The sequence below is a fragment of the Meriones unguiculatus genome, chromosome 7, assembly GCF_030254825.1.
Source record: "Meriones unguiculatus strain TT.TT164.6M chromosome 7, Bangor_MerUng_6.1, whole genome shotgun sequence".
Classification (NCBI taxonomy): Eukaryota; Metazoa; Chordata; class Mammalia; order Rodentia; family Muridae; genus Meriones; species Meriones unguiculatus.
Window position 1 is genome coordinate 105,239,466 of NC_083355.1, and position 18,066 is coordinate 105,257,531.

Genomic DNA, 18,066 nt, shown 5'->3' on the forward strand with positions numbered 1-18,066 from the left:
CCCATGCCTTGGGAACGGAAGCAGATGCGGACAGAGACCAGCCACCTGACCACCACAGTGATGGGGAGGAAGAGCAGGAGACATGGTTGGTTCTGGATCTGACTTGGCTACAGTACTCAGTGGCCAGATGCCTCCATCAGCTCTCAGCCAATAGAAATGTGTGCTCATCCCTGAAGCACCAAAGAGAACAGATTCAGGACCATGGCTGGAACATGAGAAAGCTGGCATGTCTACTTTGGTCCTGTCTAGCCTCCCCTTGACCCTACCCCTCATCTGAAACTAAACAGATATGAAAGAATCTCCAGATAACCTCTGGCTGGAAGCAGTCTGGGAGCTGTGGCTTCGCAGAGACCCTCTCCTTAGTACGGCGTTTTCCTACCATGACACGTGGGGATCTTCCACCCCTACCAAAGTACACCCTGAGCGGCATCCGTAGCCAGCAGCCCACGTGACTTCTCCTCTGACCCCAGTGAGTCCAGCTACTGACCCAGAGCCCCTCTCTTGGATCCAGCACCCAAGTTCTCCTGAAGAGCTCCTGAAGGAGACGACCTCACCTGAGGTGAAGCATGCTCTTCCTCCACGACACAGCAGTGTTTGGGATCTGGAATGCTCCCCATCTTAGGCAATGAAATACAACAGAAGGTGTGGGGAAGATGTGTGATGCATGAATTAGCTCCCTATGGGGTTTCGGCCCCGCTGGGTCGTGATAGCCAGATCTTTTCTCTGCAGCCCGACAAAGCATGGCCCAGGGTGTTATGGGCGATGGCGGAGTTTGCCCAGCTCTTGGCCACCTAACCACGCACTGTCCCCGAACCCATCCGCCTTAAGCGCCGTGGGCAGCGGCTGATGCTGCAGGCCCGTGAGGGGCCCCCACAAAGCGTCCCTCAAAGCGCGATGGCGAGATGCTGAGGCACACCAGACCACAGCCAGCTCCCGTGGAATTCCAGGGTGGTAAGGCAAGAAGCCGCCGGGCAAGGGAAAGAACTATCGAGTTGCCCCACCAGTGGAAAACAACAATGGCAAATGAGGGCTGCCTGCTGTGACAGTCCTCAGCATGCCAGGAAACACTTGAGAAATTTGAGAATTTGACCACATCCAGAGACCAAGGCTCAATAATCACTCAAGGGTAGGGCAAGCGCTCGGCCGAACAGGTCTTCCGATTGTATTATAAAGCACACATCACCTTGTCTTAGGTTCACTGTAAGGGGAATCTCTAAACACACTCTGAAAGAGATCAGCTCTGACTTTATTTAGGTCATGCTAAAGACATGCACAAATAATGGGGTATGTGTGGCTAATTCAGAAACGACAAGAAAGGCCAAAGCTTTGCTGGTGTCTGTGCTCCAAGTAACCAGTCAGGAGTGTAACAGACACCTAAGGTTGTCTTCTGACTCCCGAGTGAGCACAGTGGCACACACATGTCCACACTCGTTCTTATGAATGTTCACATCCATCCATCCATCTACACACAAAGCTATGCTGGTACACAGTGACATAGCTCAGAAATCACACATTTCCGAACAGCTTGCAAAGCACGGAGATAATGAAGCTATAGCAATCTTCCTGTGAAATAAGAAGAATATTATAATCCCATTTTATTAGCAGCACAGTGATTTGGAGACCCTCATCCCTCAGGTGCTAAAGTCAGCTGAGTCAGAATTAGAACTGTAAGACTCCAGGCTCTGTACCCAGGCCACAGAGCCATGAGCTTCGTCTGGGGAGGGTAAGGGATGGAGATGTTGCCTGAACCTAGCAGGGACCAGTCAGTTCCACAGAATACTTAGGTTTATTGTGATAGCCAATATTTCCACATGTCCTCAAGAGCAACCAGCCTTCCCACTACTGGGCCCGTAAAAGATCTAGCAAAAGATGGTGGGCCTTCAGGTGGACGGCACATGAGTAGTTCAAAGCACATACCCTGATGTACAGACAGGGTAAGCTACTGTGGGATGTGTGTGCAGAGAAGGGAGGACCATTGTGGGTCACGCTTGGCGTATTTGGAATACTCTGCTGGAGGGAATGGAATATTTTCTGAGCACACTGAAAAAGTACAGCCTGGAAACCCCACAGGGCCCAGAATAGCAACCTCTCAGCTCACCTGCCCAGGCTACACAACTCCAGGCACGGCCTGCTTTGAGGGACACCTGCTTTGTGATGTTGGAAGGGCCAGGCCCAGCAGAGACTGTGAACATCGCCCTAACCTGCCTGCAGGGAAAATGACACGGCGATGGAAGCCAGCCTAGATCACGAGTGCGCAAGCTTTGGGCAGCCCCCAGGGCTTCGGATGACTCCAGGCCGGCACTTCTCAGACAGCCATGAGCCACGGATCACCCACAGGCCCTGGGAGAGGCAGGCTCTGCTTCAGCAGGGCTCAGGCGGAACAGAGACCACGCATCTCTAACAAGTGGCCGGGGATTTGAATGCTGTCGGCCACTGGACCACACTCCTAGACATGAGATCCGGAGCACTGTAATACCAGGGCCCCTCTAACTCTAAGCTGTTGCCTCCTTTTATCCATGGCAAAAACCACAACTGTCACTGTAGACTGGCTGCAGAATGAGATGACATATCTTTCAAAACATCCCACCAGCTTTTCTACCCACCCTCCAATATCTGTACCCACCACACTTACCATTCTCTGTCTTTTTCCCTATCCAGTTCTCTCTTTGCTCTGGCCTGCCTTTCCAAGCCTCCTTGCTTTCCCTAGATGGGACCAAGTCACCACAGCTGCTCCTTCCAACTGAAGAAACTTTTTCTCTGAACAGCCACCGACTACTACTCTCTCTTGCCTTCAATGGGAAACCACGCCTGACCCTCTGCTCTGTAGCACAGCACTCCTTCACCTCCTGTTCCCCACCTCCACCCCTTGTTCTCCGTGGCACCTGAAGATGATGCATTATTTTGTTCAGGATCCTACCTCCCATCTCCTTACTGCCATTTCTCCACCAAGAGGCCAGGGACTCTCTGCCTCATTCACTGCTATGTTCAAATCCGGCTCCTCGTTGACACCTAAATGGATGTTGAATTAAGCAAGAACCTGACTTACAATGAATATTTACAAGCCCCAACTATCATCCGCAAAGACTCTGAGGAATTGCTTGCATACACCCAATATGAGTGGTATTTTGTGTTTTGTTTTTAAACTACTTCTTCAAGATTTCAAAAGAATCCGGTGTTGCAGATTGCGGGAGATATTTTTATCCTGTCGTGCAAGCCTGGGCTTCGTGAAGAGAGGCATTCCCCATCTTTCCCAGCTCTTCATTCACCATCCGCCTGGAGAGATTCCTCCTCCTCCGCCCCCTCTGGGGACCCACACGGATGAGAGGCAGACTGACAGGCAGGACTCCCACGAGAGGGTTTCCCATTCCTACACCAAGAGATGAGCAGGACACGGGATGGGATTTCCTTGTGGAGCATGGGACCTGCACAGGGCCCCACTGCCTGTTGGTGGAAGGGCTGCCCCCAGTCCATGCTTCCTGCTGTTTATGTCCTGCACTGCATCCTTCTGTGAGCATTCTCTATCAAAAGGGAGAAGGCCTTCAGCTACAAGACTCGTCTCGACTAAGTCTCACGGCCTTTGCAGAATCAGAGATGTTCCGGTCTTCCAGGAGGGTATGCATGCAAAGTGGCTTCATCAAGCCAGGAGGGCACCAGGTCGGGTTTAATCCCTACTCCACGGGGCTGAGTGCTGAGCGTTGAGCGCTGGGCGCACACATCTCCAGACGCACGTGAGAGCCACACGTTGGCGCCCACTGGAACTGGAAACACGAGCAATGGGACACTGTCCCAGCTCAACGGAAGGGCCACTGAGTCTCTCACCCTCTGCCTTTCCTCCAAGTATCCTGCCGCCCCCATTCCAGCCTAACTGGGCACGCATCAGCCATGGTCAAGGGCTCTGCTCGGCGGGCTACGGTAGGTATGCTCCACAGTTTACCCGGCACGCACGATGCCCTGGGTTCAACCTTCAGAACTGCACACAGGCAGGCACGGTGGCACATGTGTTTAATCTCAACCCTCGGGAGATGGAGGAAGAATAAGAAGTTCATCCTTCGCTACACAATAAGTTTGAGACCTGCCCGGGCACAATATCCTGTCTCCAAAAAAAAGAATCGCTTAGTTTAGATCTCGCACGGTAACTTTCCTTCACTCCCAGCGCAGCTCAGCCTGGAGCCCGAGTCCTGAGCTTAGGAAAGGACACACAACATTCTTCTTGGCCACGGCCGCCTGGACGACACAGGCCTGCAGGACTGCTATGGGCAAGATCTAAGTCTGAGTTCAGCGAACAGCACTAAAGCTAAACTAGGCCAGTCATGGAGAGGTTTCGCTGTCCTGGAATCGACAGTGTAGACCCTCGGAAGCCAAAAGGACAGCCGTGGCTCTTCTTCTGAGTGCCTCGCTGCTAGTCTCTGCCATTTGCCTACAGGGAAGAACAGACAGACTTCGTCTGCCTGTCTTTGCAGCAGAGCCGAGGCCACGGCGAGGGTGGGGGCCTGGGTATGCAGTAATTTCCTCCAGGTTCTGTGGCCTGTGACCTGAACAGATGAAAGGCAGGTCAACAGGAGGGAAAGCACACATTTGATTTGGTATAGATGTTTTTTCGTGGCATAACGAAGTTACACCCCAGCCCGCATCCCCATTACTACACAACCTCGATTCCCCTCTCCCTCCCTCTCTTTGACACACAAACACACACATACGCAGAGACAAACCAGAGAATGACACCAATCTTTGGAGAGAAGACAGTACTTACAAGACATGGTGAGGAGGTGGAGGGAGACGGAAGAAAAAGAATACAGGGGTGCATGAGGAGGGAGGAGAGACAGGCTGTCCGAACGGTTGGACCACCAAGCTCCAAGCACTCAGTTCCCACCACAAGAGCTAGAGCCCGCTGGAACAAGGGACCCTCTGCTCCTGGTGCGTCCTCCTGCCACAGGTCTCAAAGGCAACCAGCCATCTGCATCAATCACACTGAAGAGCTGGGAGTCTGCAACTGTAAACCAAAGGCTGTCCTCACTTGCTCCCTGGGTGAGCACAGTGTGACTCGAATGCCAAGACGACAGCAATGTTACCTCAATTAAATGCAACAAAACTGCCAGGGAGCACGCCTTATCGCTCCATCCTAGAGCCTCAGTCTTACACCTTAGAAACAGACATCACCTAGCTGCGGCTACCAGGCTTTCTGGTTATGAAAACTGAAGCCCGAAAGATGGGTGAAGGTCACTGGCATCCGTAGGAGCTAAGCTTGTGCCAATTGTCAGGACAACACCCTCTGCTGCTCGTGTTGGCTCACACAACTACACTTAATTTTAGTTCATCACACATTTAGCTTGCGCTTTCTAGGAATTTTAGAATCCCTCCATCTGTGCACCTGCCATTCCACTCCTCTTTCTCCAGCGCCTCCCGGGTTTCTATCTGTTGCACGGTCCTTACAAAAAGAGGAGAGGTCCAGGTGGGTGGACGGATCACCATCTGTCATTTTGTCAGCTCGGAGATGGCGAGGACTCCCGGGGCTGAGCATGCTCTGTTCTCTCCTCGTGGTCCAGGTCTAGATTCACAGCCCACAGCCCACAGCCCACTTCCGGCAAGGGCAAAGGAAAGGTTTCTTCAAGGTTTGCCAGCCACTGAGAATAAGGCCACCATTGTCAACGAAGGCTCACACTGGCATGCACAAAAGGAAGGTTTCCTTTTCAGAAGTGTTTTAAATACACTTCAGACTGCTTAGGCGGAAACCAAGCAGTTGGACCTCATTCAATTGTGTACAATTGTTAAAATAACACGTGTAATGAGGACTTGAAGGCCTGGCTTTTAGGCTGCCCAATAATGGATGCTGAGGTGCCAAGCTGCAGGCTGAACCATTCCTGCAGTCCTGGGAACCCCAGGAGTGCTCAAAGGCTCACAATTGTGACAGTGTGTTACCTCTGGAACCCAGGAGCAGGTGTGTTTTCTCTCTCTACCAGAGCCTTGGTAAAAAGCCACACGACTTGAAATGGCTGTAGGGTTTTCAAAATGACAGCCAGTGTTTAAAAAAAAAAAAAACTCGCAAAAAAACCCCCCAGCAATTAAATATTCAAATTGTTAAGGTTTGGTTCGTTATACTCACAGTGGTGCGCCCTGGAAAAGCAGAACTTGTAACGTTATTTCTTAAGAAGCCTCAGAAGGGCATTTGATTTTTGGATAGATACTGTATGTTCTGATATGGCTATTTGTGCAGATAAATGCTGCAGGGACTTTGAGCTTTAGGAAAAATGGAATCTGGCTAAAGTTTCTCTTCTCCTTGCACTCTTGGTCGCTTTAATCTTTTATAGCCACACATAGACCAGATGGAAAGGGAAGCCTCCATTCTTTGAAGATATAGAAGTAAAGAAAGCGATGAAATTTCACAGATAAACAGACATTTAGTGTTCTCTGTGCAGTCACTTCTCTTTTTCCCTGTGATGTGAGCTCTGGCTTCTGTGATTAAAATGCCCCTTAGGACTTGATACAATATTTAGTGACTTCCCAGCACATGCAAAACTCTTCCAGGCACTGTGCCAGGCTTCCTCGGGAAAAGACACTCTGGTCACTCATTACTCCTTAACCCCGGCTACAAGCTCCATGCCCTGACCTATCTGTCCAGGGAGCTGGGCTTCTCCCTTCCACACTCTCTCAGTCGTCGCTAGATCTCTCTGGATTGGTCATATTCGGTTGTATTCTTGGCCACTGACAAGGCTTAATCAAGAAGCTCTTGACTCTACGCTTTCTGTTCGTTCCCCTTGAGGATCACGCTCTTTCATCCAGCATGCCTCAGCAAACCAATGACCTAGTGTCCTACACTATTTGGGCAAGGTGAGTCTCAGGAGGGGTGAAAGGTTTTTGAAAAGGGTGCCATAGGCCAAGTCTTCCAGAAGCTAACCATTTGGGTTGGGCTACAACCACTGCTGTATGAGATAGTAAACCAAAGGAATGACACAGGAAGGGAGATGGGAGGCATCACAAGGAGATATACCTTACACGTGTAGACTGAAGACAAACGCAAAAGTTCAGAGAAGAGAAACACATTCATTTCTTCATCTTCCCATCCACCCAGCCAATCATGTAACAGTCACATTTTCACAACTAGAGTAAGAGGTACATTAGGTAATGCTGAGATGAATCTGTCAAGGTGTTTACAGGGGTTGGTGTGCTTGCCCAACTTAAAGTGCCATGGTAGGAGCTCCAGCCATCTTTGAAAACTATCTCCTTTCACCTGGCATTGGGGGTGACTGTCAATGTCCTGCAGGAGTGGAAGATGTCCCATCGAAGGCTGAAAACTTGGTTTAAAACTTGGTTGGAGCTGGGCACACTGGCACACGCCTGTAATCCCAGCATCCGGGGAGGCAGAGGCAGGTGGATCTCTATGAGTTCCAGGCCAGCCTGGTCTACAAAGCGAGTCCAGGACAGTCAAGGCTGAACAGAGAAACCCTATCTTGATAAAACAAAATAAAACAAGCAACAACAACAACAACAAAAACTTCATTGGTATCAAACTCAATTTGTTTTCATATCCATCTAGGTTATTTTGAAGTGATTTATTTATTTTTAATTTATGTGCACTGGTGTTTTTCCTCTATGTCTGTGTGAGGGTGTCAGATCACTTGGAGCTGGGGTTGCAGACAGTTGTGAGCTGTCACGTGGTTGCTAGGAATTGAACTCGGGTCCTCTGGAAAAGCAGCCAGTGCTCTTAATACTGAGCCACCTCTCCAGCCCCTATCCATTTAGTTTTTTTTTTTTTTAATTTATTTATTATGTATACAGCGCTCTGCCTGCACGAACACCTGCACACCAGAAGAGGACACCAGAGCTCATTATAGATGGTCATGAGCCACCATGTGGTTGCTGGGAATTGAACTCAGGACCTTTGGAAGAACAACCAGTGCTCTTAATCTCTGAGCCATCTTTCCAGCCCTCCATTTAGTTTTTAATCAGCCAAACCATGAAGATTCTCAGCTATTTTGAGCCACCCGCATGCCCACAAACTGCAAGTGGAATCTGCTTGCTGGGCATTAAGATGGAGGCCCTAAGGGCCTGAGCAGCTGCTTAAGAAGGAACTTGCAGCAGAGACTAGCTTCAGGCTGCTAAGTAGCACATGCCTCAACATATGAACGCCTCCTCTGGGTTCCCCTTCCCCGGTTAATTCCTTTGCTCCCCCACCCCCACAGATGCATGCCCCGAGGCACTTTCTCCAGCGTGTCTGAAAGCCCGTCAACGTCACTCAGCAAAGTTTCTGTGTGCCCCTTCCTCTTTCCAGTCCCATCATGTTTTCTTATAAGCCCCAAATAACTTGAACACCCTCTATCTGGCCGCCATGTTTATAGCTGCATGATTGTTTTCCTTACAAGGCTGACTGATGGATGGTCTGATGGAAGGACTCGAGACAGGTCAATCAGATTATTATTACAGGAATATGGAGTTTAGAGAGTAGGAGACAGTAAATTAGCAACCCAAGTATCCTCATGTCTATCCTCCTGCCTCCCCACTCTTGCAAAGAAAACTAGGCTCATTTTGAGGGGGGAGGGTCTTTGTGGCTTGCAACAATGCCATATTAACCAAGCAAGAACAAGCCAGATCCCAAAATAATAGTCAGCGAGAAATAATAAGTATCAGGACAGAAATTTTTGAAATGAAGACTAAAGGTAAACATATAGAATCAGACAAAACAAAACAAAACAAAACAAAAACCTGGTTCTTCTGATCAACAGGTCAAGTCAATCAAACAATTGAACCAGTTTGTTATCCTGGCATGGTGGTACTGTAATGCCAGCAACTTGAAAGTTGGAGACAGAAAGACAAGGAGCTGATGGCCATCCTTGGCTACATAGTGAGCTCACAGTCAACCTGGGGTAAGGCACAAACACACACACACACACACACACATGCTCTCCTCTCTCTCTCTCTCTTTTTTGAGACAGTGTCTTCAAAAGGATAAAGATTGTCAAACCCATAGTCAAACTAATCTCCCAAAAGAGAGAAAAAGAGCCAAATTAATAAAACTAGACATGGAAAAAGGAGATGATGCAATAGATTCCAATTGAAATCCAGATAATGACTTTGGGATATCCTGGAATGTAAGCTGGAGAAAATGAGAAAATCCAGAAAGAATGAATTGTCCCACATATATGATCTACCAAAACTGAATACAGAAGATATAAACAGCTTCAAGAGATCCGTAGCAAGCAATGCGATGAAAGCAGTTATATATAAATAAAAGTCTCCCACAAAAGAACGTGGGGCACTGGTAAGATTCACTGTTGCTTCTCTCAAACCTTTAATGAACAGTTGACGTGCATACACTTTAAACCATTCTACAAAATAGGAAAGGAAGAGATAGTCTCAAACTCACTGAATAAACCCAGTATCAGCCTGCCAACACACACAAACTACAGGCCATTTTCTCAGCATGAACATAGGTGCAAAAAATTCTCAGTAAAATCCTTCTGAAATTATACTCAAGAAACATTAAGACAATTGTACCCCATGACGAAGTTGATTTATTCACAGGGATACAAGATTGGTTTAATACATGTAAATCAAGAAATGTAATATAACAAATAAATACTTTAAATTATATGATCATCTCAACAGATGTGAAAAAACCTTAGACAAAGTTAAACATCCTTTCTGATAAAAAAAAAGCAAAAAATAAAAAAAAAATAAGGAAACTAGCAGTAGAAGGAACCCATTTCAACATAATAAGGGTGATTTATATCGGACCTGTGGCCAATATAATACTAAATGAGGAAAAACAAAAAATTTCTTCCAAAATCAGGAATAAGGCAAAGATGTTCTCCTTCACAATATTCTTATTCAATACAGTCCTCCAAATACCCACCAGAAAACTCTCAGCTCTGAAAGCTCTTTAAATAAAGCAGGATACAAAATCAACCTACAAGAATCAGCAGCATTTCTGTGAACAGGTAATGAATTTGTACAGAGAGAAATCAAGAAAAAAATACCATTCATGATGGCTTTAAGGAAAATAAAATATGTAGGAATAAGCCTGACCAAGGAAGTGAAAGATCTCTACAATGAAAAATTTAAGACACCGCAGAAAGAAATGAAAAATGAAAAGACTTTTCACGCTCATAGGTTGGCAGGATCAATAGTGTAATGATGTCTATATTATCAAAAGTGATCAACAGATTTAATGCAGTTGCCACCAAAATCCCAACTAGAGTCTTCACGGAACTAGAAAAAGAATCCTATAATTGTACAAAAGACTCCAATTTTCCTGAGAAAGTCTAAGCAGAATGAACAATGCTAGAGGCATCACGCCATCATCAAACTATACTACAAAGCCACGGTAACAAGAACAGCACGGTGCTGGCACAAAAAGAGACTTTATGCCACTGGAACAGACTAGAGAACCCAGAAATAAACCCAGACAGGTATTGGAACCTACATTTTTGAGAAAGGTGTCAAAAATTTATTGAAAAAAAAAAAACAAAAAACCCCCAAAAAACAAACCCTTTTCAATAAATGGTACTGAGCATATTAGAAACCTACCTAAAGAAGAATGAAACTAAATCCATATCTTTCCCCCTACAAACACACACACACACACACACACACACACACACACACACACTCAATATAAAATGGTTCAAAGTCTTAACGTAAGACCTGGAACTGGGCTCCGCAGGGTGAAAGGTTAGCAGAAGTGTCCATCTTTCCTTTCTGCTGGGTGCCGGCTGTCTGCTGTCGAAATGGGCAAGTTCATGAAACCCGGGAAAGTGGTGCTGGTCCTGGCCGGATGCTACTTGGGACGCAAAGCCGTCATCGTGAAGAATATTGATGATGGCACCTCAGACCGCCCTTACAGCCATGCCCTGGTGGCTGGAATCGACCGCTATCCCCGAAAAGTGACAGCTGCCATGGGCAAGAAGAAAATCGCCAAGAGATCAAAGATCAAGTCCTTTGTGAAAGTTTATAACTACAATCACCTCATGCCCACAAGGTACTCTGTGGACATCTCCTTGGACAAAACTGTTGTCAACAAGGATGTCTTTAGAGACCCAGCTCTGAAACGCAAAGCCAGGCGGGAGGCCAAGGTCAAATTTGAGGAACGATACAAGACAGGGAAGAACAAATGGTTTTTCCAGAAGCTTCGCTTTTAGGTATATTTTCGTTTCTATCATTAAAAATTAAAAAAAAAAAAAAGACACCTCAGTGATTAAGAACACTGCCTGCTCTTCCAGAGGACCCAGGTTCAATTCCCAGAACCCACACAGTATCTCACAACCATCAGCTCCAACACTGTTTTGTTTGTTTGTTTGTTTATCCTCCAAGAATACCAGGCACACAAACAGTGCACAGACATACGTGTAGGCAAAATACCCACACACATAAAATAAATAAATACATTTAATAAATTAAACAACCAAAACAAACCACTCAATCAATAAATGGGCTAATTAACTAAAAAAGTTCTCAAAAGAACCATGTAGCCAATAAATACTTGAAAATGTATTCAACAACCTTAGCCATTAGGAGAATGAAAATGAAAATTACTTTGTAATTCCATCCTCTCCAATTCATAAAGCTTCATTAGGAAAGCAAACAGCTGCCGAGCCTGTGAGGGGGGAGGCGCCCTGTGACACTGATGTCGGAAATGGACCGACGTTGTCGCTATGGAAGCCAGTGTGGATGTCCCACAAGAAATCTGAAAGAAGGACTAGCCACAGGTGCCAGCTATCACTGGCTCTAACGTCACTCCTAGGTGCATGCCAAAGGACCGCTAAGCCATCATACCACAATGAAGGTTGGCCATCCGCGTTTACTGTCCCACTATCCATACAACCCGTGAAACAGACCACCCTAGGTGTCCACCAGCGGATGAATGGATACAGAAAAAAATGCAACATACGCACAATGTGATTTTTACATTATTGTATAGCTTAAATTTTCTAAAAAAAATATTTACTTACTTTCATTTCGTGTGTGAGTGTTCTGCCGGCATGTATGTGTGTATGTCACCTGTGTACATAGCCCACCGAAGTCAGAGGATGACACTGGAGCCTGGAACCAGAGTTACCACGAATCTGAAGCACCATGTGGGTGCTGGGAATAGACACTGGGTCCTCTGCAAGAGCAGCAAGTGCTCTTAACCACTGAGCCATCTCTCCGGCTCACACAATGACATTTTAATCAACCACAAAGAAAAATTGAGTCATCACACTTCAGGAGAATGGAAGGAACACAATATTAGGTTCAGTTCCGTGAGACAAGTTAGACCCAGAAAGGCAAGTGCTACAACCTCTTTCGTTTGCAGACGTTAGATCATGAAAGTAGGCTGGGGATCACGAGAGGGAGAGTGGAGGATGAGATCTTAAGTGATGGGGGAGGGAGGGAAGATGAGACCGACTAACGACATTCACGTGACATGAAAGCGGAAAGAGAGACTACCTCGGAACCTGGCTAATGGGAACCTGGAGGAAGGAGGAAGCAAGATGGCGCTGGAGAGATGGCTCTGTGGTTGAGAATACTCGCTGCTCTTGCAGAGGACTCAGGTCAATTCCCAGTACCCACGTGGCAGCTCACAGCCCTCTCTTACTCCAGTTCTAGATCCGACTCCCTCTCACTTCTGACCTCCCCCAGCACCAGGCATGCATCTGGTGCACAGACATCTATGCAGGCAAAGCAACCACACACAAATAAAATAATTTGTTGTTTTAAAAAGAAAAGGAAGAAAAGAAGCCTGGAACGGCTTCATTAATGTCAGAGTAGACCTCAAATTGATGTGATGGGGAAGATTTAGGAAAAGAGCTGTCACCTAACTATAGAAACACAGCAGCTCAGGGGGCACAAGCAGGAGAAGCAAAAGTCCAAGGCCAGAGTGAACTAGACAAGATCCTATCTCTGAAACCAAAAGCTAGGGGTGTGGCTCAGTGGTAGAGAGCTCGCATAGCACAGGAGAAGCCCTGGCTTCCATCTCTAGCACCATAAATATAAATAAAACAAAATAATAGCAGATACCAACAATGTTGGCAAAACACATGAAGCAAAATTATAGAATTGCAAGGAAAAATAGCTAAGTGCACAATAACAGCCTGAGATTTCAGACAGGAGAACCAGGAAAGGTCTAGAGGGTTTGAATACTGTGAGCCACAGTGATCTACTGTTAAAACAACAACAACAAACCCTACACTCAACAACAGAAGACTGTGTGCTTAATACACATGCGCATTGATCAGGAGAGACCCCTTCGGGCCACAATTGTCACTAAATGCAGAAGGCTTCAGCCTCAAAGGCTGAATATATACCGGCTCCCAAGGGCACGGCGCAGCTGGGAAATGGCTCTCCTCATTACTGTGTGGTAGCATGGTATCCTGCAGCCATCCCATCCCAAGACGACATCAACATCCCCGGCTCTGCTCTCAGGACCTGCTGCAGGGACTGAACTGCAAAAGACAGATTCCCTTCTGTGGAGTGCTCAGGCAGCTACTAAGGGCATTTCTGAAGGGCAGGACTCCAACTCAGCAGGACCCCATGGGGTTAGCTTCAGTTGTCAGCGTTACACACAGGGCCGGGGGAACCCCAGATGAGAAGCTTCCTCCCTCAGGCCTGTGGGCATGTCTGTGGGACATTTTATTGATTGCTAAGATGCAATGAGGACCATCCCACTGGGGTAGTGCCATCGGCAAGAGAGGTGGGCCTCAGCCGAGCAAAAAGAGGTAGCTGAACATGGGCGTGGGAGCAAGGCAGGGAGCAGCGTTCCTCTGTGGTCCCTGCTTCAAGTTCCTGCCTTGAGTTCCTGCCTAGTAAGCTAAATGAAGCCTTTCCTCCCCGGGTGTCTACCATAGCAACAGAAAGCAAACTAGAGCAGGCCCTCCGCAGACAACTGACCCAGAGAAAGCCACCATTCCACTAAGAACGAGCAACCTGGGCGCCGACGTGCTGAACTGGAAACTGAAGAACATGTCATGAGAGCTGCGACCTGAGTCGGGGTGGGGGGGGGGGCGAACTTCTCATGTCCTTTGCATCGCGTCAGTGTTTCAGTAAAGACTGGAGACTTCTTCCATTTCCTTTCCCATTTCTCTCAATTTCACACTCGGAGCCCCGAGGAGTTCGAGTGGAGGATGTTGAAGGACATTTCTTTACATCATTTCTGCATTCAACTTTTCAAAATTCTTTCAGAACACTATTGGGTGTTTTTAAACTAACCGAGCACGGCTCGAGCAGACTGCCCTGCCCCTGTGGAAGCCACACACAAGAGCGCTGGACGTGTCTTTACACAGGGCCCAGCCCGTGCACTCTTAATGTTACAGAGGGGCGTGACCACCAAGCTATCACGGTTGGAATCACCTGGGAAGTCTCCGGGGCTGCCTAGGTCATGTTGACCTGTGGGTGTGTCTGTGAGGGTCTGTCCGGTCACCTTAAGTGACGTGGGAAGACCCCAGGTGAAAGTGGGGCACACCGTTCCTCGGCTTGGGGCCCTGGACTAGACAGTAGAGAGAGGTGAGTGCTCAGTATCCCTCTCTGCTTTTGACCATGGCTGTGATGGGGCTGGCTGCCACTGTGGCATCCCGGTAACCCTAGCAAAGGCCTCCTGCTGTTCGGTGTCCCAAGCGTGTTCACTCTACCAATGCACCACTCCGAAGATGGCCGGGGAGTCAGTTATGTCGTTCAACCTGTTCTTGTGCCAAAGAAACTGGCATAATACCTGTATAATTTTAGCAGCCCATGGAACCTAAATATCAGACACTAGGAAACTAGATCTTGTGGCGGGTCCCCCCAGTCACTTCGAAGCCCCAAGAGACCCGTGGTGACAACCTGCCAGCTGTTTACCTCGCCCACACTCCCACCGGGACACATCGGATTGGCTTAAACAGGACTCGTCTTAAATCCTTACCGAGCCTTAAGAAGATTATTTAACGTCATTCTCTTATTTTGTGCCATTGTGAGAAACCTCCATTTTTAAAAATCTACAGTTGCAAAATTCGCCGTTGGCCAATCCCCCCCCCCCGCAAGAAGGCCTTATAGTTAATTTAATGTTTGCATTTGGAGATGCAATTTCACAGGGGGTAGGGAGGGAGAGACGTGAGTGTAGAATGCGGGGCGGGGAGAGCTTGTCAATATTTTAGGAAAATGTTTTGTCTTGCGCAGAACACACAAAATAGGCTCTTTAATTTAACCAATATGTTTAAAAGACAGCAATGCTCTTTTAAAGCTAGGCAATTATTAAAGATCTGAAATTCCTGTCTTTTTTTTTTTGTAGACCTACCAAAGCTTGAATTATGATTATTCATTTTGTGCTTGAATTATAAATTTTCCTCTCCTTGTCCCAACCTCCCTTGCATAAAAGGAAGTGGGTTTCTGCTAAGGCACTGGGCTGATGTCTAATATTTCATAAGCCTTTGAGCTGTGTTACTTAATACTTGGATACGTGCTAATTTGTTTTATTATGTAATCAACAAAATGGTGGTGTGTGTTAATTAGTTCAACCACACATCTATGACACACGTACATACACACGCACACTGTCTTGGAATGTGTGGTTACAGTTCTGTGGGAGAAACAATTTGTCAGTGTTCACTGGTTTATGAAGAAATTAGTGCAAGAGCTCCAACATCTAAATAACAATGAAATAAATACACTTATCATAAAAAAAGGGATTCAAGTCCTATAAAGCAACTTCTCTGACTACAATAAAATGGAATGGCAAAGCAGTAGCAGAATATTCGAAAAACACCCAGATACTTGGAAGTAAAACACAGTAGTCAGCCTTGTCTATGGGGGATACAATCTGAGACCCTAGTGGAGGTCTCACGCCAAACTCTACATACACTGCATTTCCTCGTGGTTTGCTTCCTGCATTAGGAACAGCATGAGCAAGACCTTGCCTCAGAAAACAAGTGTGTGTGTGTGTGTGTGTGTGTGTGTGTGTGTGTGCAATTGATCATGCTGCACTTGGGTGAGGATGTGAAGCAAATGAAACTCGTAGACACTGCAGTTAGAAATGTAAAATTGCACAAACTCTTTATAAGACACTCTGGCAGTTTCTTAAGAAGTTAAACATACGCCTACTGTATGGCCTAGGCATTCCAATTTTCATGTGTTTATCCAAGAGAGATGAAGCATATGTCTAGGCAGAAATTTGTACGCAAATGTTCCCAGAAGCTTTATTTGTGATAGCCACGAGCTGAAAACATCTCAAGTGTCCATCAGCGGGTGAACGGAGGAACTGCCTTACGTCTCTACAATGGTATAGCCCTCGGAAGGGAGACTGGGAGTGGTTAACTTATGCTAAAACCTGGGTGAATCTAAAAATAGTCGTGCTGAGTGAAAAGAGCCATTCTCACCCCAGTCAGAAAAGCGCGCAGTGCATGATCCTATTGACATGGAATTCTGGACTCTGCAGAGTAATCCGTGTCACAGAGGACAATCGCAGACTCTTGCCTGCTTACAGGACAGGGGAGAATGAAAGCAGAGATTACCAAGGGAAATGAGGATGCTCGGTGTGCAACAAGGAGGAAAGTTCCTTAGACCGATTAAAGTCGGTTCGGTTTATTTGAAAAGAACACAACAAAACATAATTCGTGCATTTAGGCAGCTCCCAGAAGCAGAGCCAGCGCTGAGAACACCCGCCCCACACTTTGAGGGGAGAAAACCGAGTGCTTGGTCCTGTCATTGTCCAGTCGGCTGGTAACAGCACAGTGGACTGGCTACCCAGAACCCTGGGACACAGTAAAGCTTCTGGGCTGCGATTAAACGCTACAGTGCTCAGCGGGGCCGGCGCGGGTGACCAGTGCAACACCAAGGGCCCTTTGAAACCCCGCATTTATCACGGCTGACAGGATCTTCTTCACCTTGATGGCTTCGGGGACTCACAGGTGTGTGTGCATATGTTCAGAATTACCAACCAACACACTGAATGCGTGCAGCGTGTGTTCTACAGCAATTAGAGCTTAGCAGTGGCGTTTAGAAAAAAATGAGGCTAAAAGTGAGAGGTGATACTCTGCCTGCTTTCCAGCCCATGGCCTAGGAGATAGAGTGCTCCCCTTGCATACATAAGATACTAGATTCATTCTCTGGAGCAAAACTTAAAAAAATAAACATGCTATTTTAAGACATGCACCTTAAAATCTTTTCACAAATCTTTCTGTATTCCTGAAGAAAAAGAAAGGGGAAGAGGCACCAGGTTCTGGGAGTCTGGGAATAGAACCCATAAACTACCAGTGATATAATCCCAAATTCCTTTACGTTGCATGCTGTGTCCTAAAAACACACATCATTTCCTCTCCATAAACGACTTGCGTTGGTTTAACTGTACATAACGTTTAATATTAACTATCACTTAAACAATGGAACACACACACACACACACACACACACACTGAGCATGCACACAAATCTTAAGGTAGATGGGTTCAGGGAGACGTACCTTGCTTTCTTTGCGGCTTTCTTTTTAAAATTCTTGTTACATCTCTTTATTCATTGGCTGGGTAGGTGCCACACACACGTGTGGATGTCAGGGGGCCGCGTCTGAGGAGCTCATTTTTTCCTTTTACCATGTGGGTCCTAGGGACTCAACTCGGGTCATCAGGCTTGGCGGCAAGGGCCTGGTCCGCAGAGCCCTCTCACCGGCAGCCATCTTTGTGGCTTCCCTACCCTGGCGCTTCTCAGCAGCATGACTACAAATTCCATCCGCACGCCTTACAGTCCCACATAGCCTCTTGCCCCTCTCTCTTCCGTCTGCCTTGCAGCTACTAAGGAAATTGGAGTAGAAGGTATACATTAAGGAAACGGCACTTAAAAACCCCAAATGTTTGCCACCAAACAGGGTGGAAACAAACAGAAACGCTCATCATTTTATCCAGAAGGGTACATGGTATTTTTTTGTTGTTCTGATTAACTGAGCCCTGCAGAAACTGTACAAATTGGTTTTGGTTGTTTCTTGGCCACTGGACTGATTATATAATGCTTCTGGATTATCACCACAGACTTAGGGCTTCATGACACAGCCTTGGCTATGGAGGAGGGCAGGGGAAAAGGTACTATTGTTACCTTGTAAACGGAAGTTGTATCTATTTGCCACTGTTTCATGAGACA

At 46.9% G+C, this 18,066-nt stretch overlaps 2 protein-coding genes across 4 annotated transcripts in view; one reads left to right on the forward strand and one right to left on the reverse strand.

Annotated features, from left to right (window-relative positions):
* The window catches only part of Foxn3 (forkhead box N3), a 369,982-nt gene that overhangs the window by 284,545 nt on the left and 67,371 nt on the right, over window positions 1-18,066 (reverse strand). The gene's annotated exons all lie outside the window — the stretch shown is intronic.
* LOC110563749 (large ribosomal subunit protein eL27-like) lies at window positions 10,671-11,175 on the forward strand. The gene has a single exon (XM_060388022.1). The coding sequence runs from the start codon at window positions 10,722-10,724 to the stop codon at window positions 11,130-11,132; it is 411 nt and encodes a 136-aa protein (XP_060244005.1). The 5' UTR covers window positions 10,671-10,721; the 3' UTR covers window positions 11,133-11,175.

Coding starts and splice junctions, on each gene's coding strand:
- LOC110563749 (XM_060388022.1), top strand. CDS start 10,722: ATGGGCAAGTTCATGAAACCCGGGAAAGTGGTGCTGGTCCTGGCCGGA.